Here is a 10,449-nt window from a genome sequence, read left to right as displayed (position 1 = left end):
TCATGCAAAGATAGGAGACAGCCCACCAAAGTCTATTAAGCCAAAAGCAAACTTTATTCCAGGAAAAAGAAAAGAAAAACCTATCTCCATGGGGCACAAAAGCTTATCAGCTAGCTGTGACCACAGCCAGAAATGGGCTTATATGGCTGTAGCAATGGGCTGTTTCCGAACTCCCCTTTGTATAGCAAGAAGCAAGCATTAGGCATGAACAAAAGCATTTTTACAATCTCAAGGTAAAACTCAGATACAAATTGTTTTTTTTTTTTTTTTTTTTTACACTGTCCATTAGGATTTTTCAGTTAAACTAGTGTTTGTATTTAGCCCATTTTTTCTTCCTGTCACTTTCTGATGGTGTTTACCAAAGCTTTACACTCCCCTGATACTACCAGTTTTGCGTAGCAGGGAAGGGTATGGGACAATGCACAACCGAAGTACATCTCATCATTTAAAAGTTAGCTCACATCAGTTGTTGGTCATGAGTGTCCGGGGGCTGTCTAAAAGCTGACCCTCAGTTTGCAGACAGAGCTATGGGTTGTAAAGCAAAGTAACCCACTGTTAATAGTTATATTTTTAGAAGTTACTAGGATCATACTAAAAGATCTTGAATTATATATATGAGCAAATGAGAATTGTGGAGATGTGATCTGATTTCAGTTGTATTTCTTAGAGGTTTATAATTTAGGTTTTTTTTTTTAACATATGTATGTGTATGGAGATGTTTTGCTACCGCACTTTTGAGTGGAATGATTGTTGAATTTTATACTGCACACAAGAACCCCTGGCCTACAGCCTTTACTAGGCATTCTAAACACTTATTTCTTGTTTTTCTCCTTTGTGTTTTCTTTTGCTGCACCCATTGGTCATTGCCCCCAGAGCCCATTCCTCAAATCTGTTTTCCTTCATTCAGAACAGATTCACACTGTACAATGTTATGTATTTACTCATATCTTTTAAAGTGTGTGTTTCCCAAGTCAGCCTGTGGGAGCCCTTGACTAAAGGTCAGAGAGTTCAGACCTATTCTACTCCTTCAAGGTTATATGACAGGAGGTTTGACCTAGGGTGAGAGTACCTGATGTTTTGGGTATTGAGAAGGTGATTGCTTTGTTTGTTCTTTGTATCCTAGTAAAGAAGCCTCTTGCCTCCCCCATCTTCTTTGGATTGGGGTGTATGAAGCTTCTGAGAAATAAACACAGGTTGAATCTCAGTATTTATTTACTAGATGTCCTCCTGACTCTATCAGTTGTCTCTAGTCTATTTCTTAATCCTCACACTTCCCTCCACGCACGGAGGAGTAAGCTAGACTGGACCCTGCTCTTGTCGCCCCGATGCAACATAATGGCATCAGCCTCCTTGGATTCCACTCATTGTTAGATCCCTTCACTTTCAGATCTGTTATCATCTTATATTTGCCCCAAATTGAATTCTAGATAACTCCCAACTATACAGCTGCTTTTGGTCCCCTCGGCTCCCCACAAGTCTCCCACATTCACTACCTGGTAATATGTTAATTTATTTGCTGGAGCAAAAAAGTTTCTGTCATTCTGGTTTTTTTATTTTATTACCTACATCCAAACCATCAGCAGTTGCAGCTAGTCCTACACTTAAAGTATATCCATAGTGCAGCCATTTCCACCAATCCTAGTTTCAGCTGCATTCGTTTTCTGGTGTAGATTCTTGTCATGCAGCTTGTCTTGTCTGCGGCTTTTGCAGCTTCCACTAAAATCTCTTCATCAAGTGACTATGAAAACCCAGGTCAGCTCATTTTCTTCTTCTGCATCAAGCCCTACATTGAGAATCAGACTGTTTGACAGAGGCTTCACACACATACTCTGTGCCTTTCTTCCTTCTACATCTCTTGCCGTCACTGTGCTGTAGACTCTTTGTATTGTTGGTGTTAGGCCAGCATTCTGTAGATGTTACCATGGCTGTCTCCCTTCTGCCTGAGTCTACTCACCTGTTGCTTTCTCGGTGAGACTTTCTCTGCTCACTTTATATAAAATACCACCCTCTGCCTTCCCAGTAATGCTTCCATCTCTTTATAATCTCTTTTACCCTGCTTTCTCTTCATATTTCTTACCAATAAGCAATAGACTTACTTTTCTTGTTTGTTTCCGTCACAGCTAACCCATTTGTGAGAGAGGAGCTTAAAGATTTTATTCATTGCTCTGTCCTCAGAAGCCTTGTGGATAAAAAGTGCTCAGTTTTGTTGAATTAGTTGGATAGCTTAAAACAAGATTTGATAAGTCAGATATTTAAAACCATGAGAATAGAAGTTTCCTTTAGAGGAAGAATTCTAGGAGAAGGGAGCTTACTTATGACCACCTGAGGGATTCCAGCTACAAAACTGTAGGAGGCCAGACAAGTAGAGAGCACAGTGCTGGACTCCCAGTAAAAGGAATTCTGCTGTTGAATCTGTAGTGAGATTTTGAAAATGCCACCACGGGGCCTGGAGAGAGAGCTCAGCAGTTAAAAAGCGCTGCCTGCTCTTCCAGAGGTCATGAGTTCAATTTCCATCAACCACATGGTGACTCACAACCATCTGTTATGAGATCTGGTGCTCTCTTTTGGCATGCGGGCATACAGTGCCAACATAACACTATACATGATAAATCAATAAGTCTTTAAAAGAAAGAAAATGCCGTCACATGAGTAGTCATTCTTCCCTTCCAGCTGACCATGCCTCTTATCTGTGGGTCTTTCGGTGTCTCGAGTGACCCAAAGAATGTGTGTGTGGGGGGGGGAGGGTGTTCTGTTTCCCTTTGTTTCCCTTCACAGGTCCTTCGTACCTGTTGGTGTGTGGCTAAGTCTGTTCGTCCGCTCACATGACCTCCTTCCTTTTCAGTGACTGCTGAGAGACCATTTTCTCAGGGAAATCAAACCTGTCCCACTAATCTAATGTCTTTATGATGTTTTATGATATAGCCTGTTTTCTTTACACAGTTCCTGTTTTAACTCTCCTCATTTTTATGAGAAGGTTGTATGGTATTTCTGCCCCATCTTTCAGCCTTCAAACCTCCGTGAGGTTTTGTGTCAGTCAGCACAGTATCACCTGTCACCTACTGTGCCTTGGTAGATGGTGGGTGAGCACTCTGCAGAACAGCTGGCTACCCTGGTATGATGGAATTCACATCATAGTTATCCTAGGAAAGGAACATTGACATTTCTTTAGCACCTCTTTAGTCTTTGATTTTTCTTGTGATGTTTGGCTTAGGTTGGGAGATTAATGTATATAACTACCAAAAAATGACCGAGCCTTCACTGAGGGTCCACTTCCTATGGACCAAGATAGAACGGTAGATCTGATCTAAATGCAGGTTTCTGTTATTTTGTTCCCTTTAAGCTTAATATCATCATACTAACAGTGGTATCTGTTACAGTCATGGACAGTGATAGGCTGACAATTGAATCTGGACCACTGAGTAGTGAAGACAAGCCATTTTTCTGCCAAGCAGATGCTGGAAAGGAACAAGGTATTTCTGTCATATCTTCAAATTAAGCTAGCTTGGTTTCTCACATCTTTTTCTTAGTAAAGAAGGGTACTACAGTGGAGTCATCTTTAGGAATTATTGAAGGTAATTTTTGTTTGGTGATTCTCCTAGCAGTTGCTGCATTTCTACCTGTCACAACCGTGACTCAGTGTTCAGTACTACTTCATCCTCAGGAAGAAGCAGTCAAAATTCGAATGTCAGCAAGGCACAAACAGGTAAGCAAGCCCTGGGAATTACAGTTTTGTTTAACCTATGCAATTCTTTTTAATCTCTGATTCTTTGATACTGTCTTTTTAATCTGACATAAACATTTGGCTGATAGGATGCATTTGGTTTCTGCTTACACTCATTTGCCCCCTAGGTGTCTGCTGTGTGCTTCTTTTCCCTTTCTCTTGGTTCTCCCATAATTCCCTTGGTAATGCCAATGGCAGATTTAAGACTACTTACTTTATGGATAAGAGGTCCTTTTGGTGACGACATGTATTTATTCTTTACTTTTTTTTTTTTTTTTTTTTTTCTGGTACCTGGAGGGACAGCCGTGGGTGCTGGGAACCGAACTCTTATATTTTTGGTTGTGAGCCTAGCCTTTAACGGCTGAGCCATCCCTCCAGGCCCATGTATTTATTCTTAATGCAATGTATGTGACCGTTTCTCTTGAGAGTCTCTTGTTAGAACAATAGTGTTCTTATTATCTAGATAATGGAAATAGAAGAACAGAAGCAGAAGCAGTTGGAATTACTTGAACAAATTGAGCAACAGAAGTTAAGGTTAGAAACCGATTGTTTCCGGGCTCAACTGGAAGAAGAAAATAGAAAGAAAATTCAACAGCCTGAGGTAGGAGGCCAGAAAATAGCAGTCATGATGTTTAGGTTCCGCCTACTTTATAAATGTTTTCATCAGTGTGTGTGTTGTACCATGTAGATGTGACCAGGTTTACTAGTAAGGTGTGTGCTGAGCTTTTTGGACTTACCTGTCATTGTAGAAAACATTGAAGTACTTGATTTCTTCATTTTTAGGTTTGCTCTGCTCCAGTGTCACATGCTGTGATTTCTGATGAAGACTGTCACAGGCAGATGATCCGTAACTATCAACATCAGCTCTTACAACAAAACAGGTATGGACTGTGCTACATCTTTGGGATTTATTATTTGTTTTATATAAGAATCTAGTTGGAATTTTGTTAGAAATTGCCATAGTGTTTTTTTTTTTTCAAGGGCAGTGGGAATGTATTTTTCTGTGGTAAATATGACCATTTTTAGATTGCTACTTACAAGGTTTAATGTGTAAATATTTGAGAATGTGAGTTTTTTTTAAAAAAATACAAATTAGTAATATTTGTTTTTATATTTGTTTTTGATAGGTTACACAAGCAGTCTGTTGAAACTGCTAGGAAACGATTACTTGAATACCAAACTATATTAAAGGAAAGATACCCATCCAAGACACCCACATCATTGATACCTGATTCTGTTATATCAGGACCAACACAGAAATCCCAAAAGTCTGCTGCTGCAGATCACTGGGTTCCATGCCAGAGACTGAAGCTGAGTCCTGACAAATATCAACCTGTGCAGTCCTCACAGATCCTCACATTAGATCAAAGTCATATTCAGGCAGTAAGACAAGGTCACTTTCCACAGAGGCAAGGAGAAACAGGTGCATCAGAGATGTTAGCCAAGGAATCTGTCGGGTCACAGGAACACCTGTTGCAATTCTCTCAGGCAGAAGCACATCAGAGAGACTATAAATTTGTCCATAAAGATTCTCATGCACTTTCAAGAACTTTGTCTTACAATAGGCCACAAATGTTACTGGATACTGGAGAAGTTTCTAAACCACTGAGGGCGACAACTTGCCAAACTTTCGATTCCCAACGTATATCATCAGAGGATAGTGAAACTATAACTTCTAAGCCAACTGAACCATCTTCATTTCTCCCACTGGTACCTGAACGTTCTTTTACTAGTCTCCCAGTTAAACATGAATCTGGAAAAGTTCAAGAACCCTTTACAACCATAAGCAAAAGTACAGTTTCCGTAAACCAGTCTGTAATCAGTCAAATTCATGATCAGCCTTTGTCATCCTCAGGTACAATCAAAGCCCAGCGTAGTAACTTAAAGTTTCCCCAAGAACAGTTAGAACTACAGAAGGAAAGTCTTCAAGCAAGACAAGAGGCTCAGGAAAAGCTTGCTTATTGCACACAGAAAGAACTGGAAAAGCAGGCTGGTCTCCCAGTATTCCTCCCATCATCATCTGGAGATTTATTTACTTCACTGCCATCTGCCTCAGCTGAATCAGGAAAAATTCAGGCATCTTCAGCAGAAAGTGAGGCCACTGTTTCCTCAGGCATCATGGACAGGCTCTGGGGTTTTTCACAGCCTGTCTCCTCACAGCAAACTAATTTGGAATTTCTCCAAGAACAGATCAGTGTTCAGAAGGATAACCTTCAGGCTAGGCGGGAAGCCCAGGAAGTTTTGCTGGCACATAAACAGAGTAAACTGGATGAAATTGTACATTCTGAGCAGACCAGGCCCTCTGGGCCACATCACATGACTCAGAAGCCGTTTAGTTCACTAACGTTGACTGATAGACAGCCTAGAAAAATCCAGGAACAGCCTTTTCCTACGAACAAGAAAGGGCTTCTCCCAAGCCAGTCTGAAATCTCAAAATCTCAGGATGGGTCTTCAAGTTTTATAGAGCAGATCCCACCTATACACAGTAGTTTAAAGTTGCTTCAAGAACGGCTAGCTACACAGAGGGATGCAATTCAGGCTAGAGATGAAGTGCAAGAGGAACTACTTTTACATAGAGAAAGAAGTTTGGGAGACACTGTGTCTGGACCAGTAAAGTCACTCTCCTCAGTGGTTACTCAGCATTCGGATGCTTCTCATGCAGTTTCAGAAGTTGGGCCTAAGAGGTCCCAGGAACTATATTCATCTGAGAAGGAGAATATAGTTCCTGCTAGTCATTTGATCACCCCAGCACTTGAGGAGACTCATGGCTTTCCACACCACAGACAAGAACATTTTACAACACTCCAGGAACAATTACACATTCAGAGGGTTATACTTGGTGCTAGAAAAGAAACTCAGGAATATGTACGCAAAGAAAATGAATTAGAAAAAGGACTTCATTGTCAACAAACTGGCACCCTGTCTTCTTCATCCCAGGGAGCTGAATGGGAAAGATTCCAGGAGTTTATATCAGTCAAGAGTGACAGTACAGAGCCCTTAAGCCTTAAGATTCCAGGACTTCAGGAAAGACTGGTTAGATTTTCACAACATACATTTCCTATGCAAAATAATTTGCAGGAACACCACGAATGGGAATTCATAGAAAAAGAGAGTTTTCAGTTTAGTCGTCAAACTCAAGAAAGTACATCTCAACAGACAGGTCTTTCTTCCTTCATGCCCTTATTAGGACCATCGTCATGTGTGTCCTTGCCTTCTGCTGACTCTGGTACAACACAGAGTGACAGTAAAGTAACATCAAGCCATCTTCAGGTACCAGAATTGAAGGATAGACTTTGGAAGATATCCCAACTTATCCAGCCTCAACAAGACAGCTTGAAGGCCCTTCAAGAACAATTAGCTACACAGAGGGAAGCCATCATCCAATGTAGACAAAAAGCTCATGAAGAAATACTAAGAGAGTGGAAGGAAAGAGTGTTCCCAGAGCAGATTGGTCCATCTCCCCTGATACCTCAGCATTCACTTGCTTCATTCCCTCTTTCTGACTCGGAAAGAACACAAGAACTTTGCTCAAGCACCAGTGAAGATGCAGTATCTTCCAGCTCTTCTGAGATGCTGGCTTTGCCTGGCAGGGCATTGGGTTTATCACATACTGCTTTACCTCAGCAGAGTAATCTGACCGCACACCCAGAACACCTCCATGCACAAATGAATTCCTTTCATTCTATGGAGAAAGCCCAAGAAGAGTTGATGTTTCCCAAACCATGTAAATTTGCAGAGATAGAACATTTTATCCATCCTCATCACAGTGACTTAAAGGCACATCAACAACAGTTAGATGTGCAAAGGAAAGCCACTAGATCTAACCAGCAGATACAAGAGGAACTGCTTTTGCGGAGGTTAAATACATTGGAGCAAAGGGTATCTTGTAAACAGATTAGCTCCTCTTCGTTTTCAGAACAGATACCACTATCCATTGCCAACTCTGAAGGGACCCTACAGTCTTTCCCAACCAAAAGTGATGACCCTGAAATGCCCAGCTTCCATGGTGAGCTGTCTCAGCAGGATAACCTGACCATGCAGTTGGACTTAGAAATGGTATCTCATAAAGACCTGCTTTTACACAAACAAAACAGCCAGGATAAAAGTGGCTCTCCTGAGCATGCCATCCCTGCTTTGTTTCTCTCCAAGGAAATAGAGCACCCATTCATTCCATTACCTTTTGCAGAAGCTAAATCTGAAAGCATTTGTGAGGCGTATTTACCTAAAAAGGAGCTTATAGCTCCTTCTAGGGAGGCTGTGACCCCAAGAATGCAGAACAGACTTTTGAGTTACTCCCAGCCTGTCTTAACTCAGCAAGACAACATGACTCTTCAGAAGCAGCTGCATCTACAAAGAGAAGCTCTGCACTCTAGACAAAAAGCCCAAGAGGAGTTACTTGTGCAGAGACAGACAGCCTTGAAACAGCAAATTGAAAAACACGAAGAGACTTTGAAAGAGTTCTTGAATATCAGTCAGGTATGGTCTGAATTTAAAACTTGAGCATTACACAGAGATGTTTAAACCTGATTCCATTTTAATCCTAAACTATCGTTTCTTTGGTTATTGTGAGTATGGAAATTAAAACAAAAATTTATCTACTTCATAGGGTCATTTTAAATAGTCATCATTAAAGAATATCCATTTTCATTTTTGAGCTTTGTTGCAGTAGATTCTTAATTTACCACAGATAAAAATTGTAAAAAGGACTAGTTAACAGATGTCTTTCATAATGTGATAGATCCTGTTCTCTAATGACTTCATTGACATTTGTATGTGAATCAAATTCCCTAAGTAGCATATGGTATAGCTGGCATAGTTGGAGGCTGATAGAGGCAGACCTACTGCTTACATTTTAGTTAAGAAGACTGGTGTGGTCACTCAGATATTGCCATCTATTCTCATGAATATGAATGAGTCTCTTCTATGTTAGGCCATTTCTTAGGTCTTTTAATACAGAATTCTGCAGCACATAGATGTTTGGGAGGCACTTGGGTCTAGAAGTTAAAAGTCTTAGAGTTGTAAAGGAAATGTAAAGAAGGAAACACAGAAGCATTCAGGTTTAGTCTGTCAACAGATGCAGAGGGAGCTAGGACTTGGATGTGTGGCTGTAGTTTTTGCACTAGGAGTGTCCTCCCTTCAGTGTTGGAAGTATGACTCAATTTTGGTCTGCCAACATAAAACACAGAGATGTTTATTATGAGCTGTACCTGGGGATATGGGTTCAGGTGTTCCTGAATAACATGTTCCACTATGGAAATAGTTACAGGAACTTATAGTCACAGAACAAAAGAAAATAGTGAATTCCTGGTGTTTTCCAAGTGTTTCGTCGGGGCCATGAGGCAGGCGACTTGCAGAGAACTGATGTAGTGGTGAAGCTAGTAATTCGCTGTGTTCTGACTTAGGATGTCAGTTCTTCAGGTGATCACCCCCATTTCCCATATCCACTTTTTCAGGCAAGGAAATCCACAGGAGAAAATGACTTGAAAATTCAGAATATAGATGAGCTCAGAGGTTGGCTTCCTCTCGTCCAAGCCCCTGCCTGGGGAGTCTCTGATGAGGAGGGGTCTAGTGGTGAACAGCCACGTTCAGCAGATGTCCATGGTGAACACAGTGGTGAGATGTCCCTGTTGTCTTTTTATCATTGCCATCATCCCTGCAGCTGCTGACTGAAGAAAAGCTTCCTGTGTCTTCACAATGTTTCATTTGTTTAACCTTATTTTTGACCTGATAGGTGAGAGTCTGGGCAAAGATCTGAGTGGTAGAGCCTCTAAGCCACCTGTCTCCAAAGTGAAATGTGGTTTGGACTTAAACCAGCATGAGCTTAGTACGATACAGGAGGTGGAGTCACCAGCAAGTGGCAGGACTTCCATGCCAGGTACAGTGTGGCAAAATTCAGCATTTTACTAGTCTGCTAGCTTTCTACCTATTTTCAGTATGCTAAAATAGATTCAAGAGCTGGTCTTTGAGTACTTGTAAAAAGAGATACTGATTTACATAAAAATAATCTTAAAATTTGGAACCAGAGAGATGGCTTGCCAGGTAAAAAGTATTTTCCTGTTCACTATACAAATCTGACCGCTGGAGCTCAATCTCTGGATCCCAGGTGGAAAACGTGAGCCAACTCCTTAAATGTAGTTCTCTGACTTCTACATGCCTGCTGTGATACACACACACACCAGCACTCACATATATCACATATACATACAATAATAATAACATAGAATTTATTGAAGTACTTAAAGTTTTGACTTAAAATATAGCACTGCAGCTTTGTTCTGTCTCACATGGTAAAGGCAGTATACACTAAACTGTAAATATTAGAACTCTAAGGGAAAGTTATCCTGGCAGTCAGAAGCCAAGGACTATCTACAGCTCAGCAGGGAAAGGTATCCCAACAGAAGTGTTAGCAACTCTGTTTCAGTGGGGGATGATTTCTCCAGAAAAGATTTCCCTAATGCAAGGGTAACAACTCTCCTCCAGCAGGGAATGGTATCCCCAGAGAAATGTTACAGTTCTGCTCAGCTTCCTGAAATACAACAATTCTACTCCAGCAAGGAAAAAGTTTTCCCAGCCAAAGTGTTACAGTTGTGTGCCCTGCTCCTTCTCTGCTTGGCAAGAGCTGTTAGAGTTCTGCCCTGCTCAGACCAAAGTTGTTACTGTAAGCCCTACAGCTTAGATGGAAAGATATCCTGGCACCCAGGAATCAAGGAATACCATAAAGTCACATC

At 41.0% G+C, this 10,449-nt stretch overlaps 1 protein-coding gene across 8 annotated transcripts in view; it reads left to right on the top strand.

Moving 5' to 3' along the window:
- Cep295 (centrosomal protein 295) overlaps positions 1–10,449 on the top strand; it is a 43,100-nt gene that overhangs the window by 22,739 nt on the left and 9,912 nt on the right. For 7 of the 8 annotated variants that reach the window (XM_057768662.1, XM_057768657.1, XM_057768656.1 and 4 more), the window contains 7 exons: positions 3,378–3,470; positions 3,600–3,703; positions 4,185–4,322; positions 4,505–4,602; positions 4,849–8,197; positions 9,175–9,334; positions 9,453–9,596. In XM_057768662.1, coding sequence (XP_057624645.1) covers positions 3,378–3,470; positions 3,600–3,703; positions 4,185–4,322; positions 4,505–4,602; positions 4,849–8,197; positions 9,175–9,334; positions 9,453–9,596 — 4,086 coding nt within the window. The remainder of the gene's footprint in view (positions 1–3,377; positions 3,471–3,599; positions 3,704–4,184; positions 4,323–4,504; positions 4,603–4,848; positions 8,198–9,174; positions 9,335–9,452; positions 9,597–10,449) is intronic. The other variant, XM_057768659.1, reaches the window with a different exon arrangement.

This window comes from Chionomys nivalis, chromosome 4 (genome assembly GCF_950005125.1).
Source record: "Chionomys nivalis chromosome 4, mChiNiv1.1, whole genome shotgun sequence".
Taxonomy (NCBI): domain Eukaryota; kingdom Metazoa; phylum Chordata; class Mammalia; order Rodentia; family Cricetidae; genus Chionomys; species Chionomys nivalis.
The sequence above is the reverse complement of the archived record's forward strand: the minus strand, read 5'-3'. Positions and strand labels throughout refer to the sequence as shown.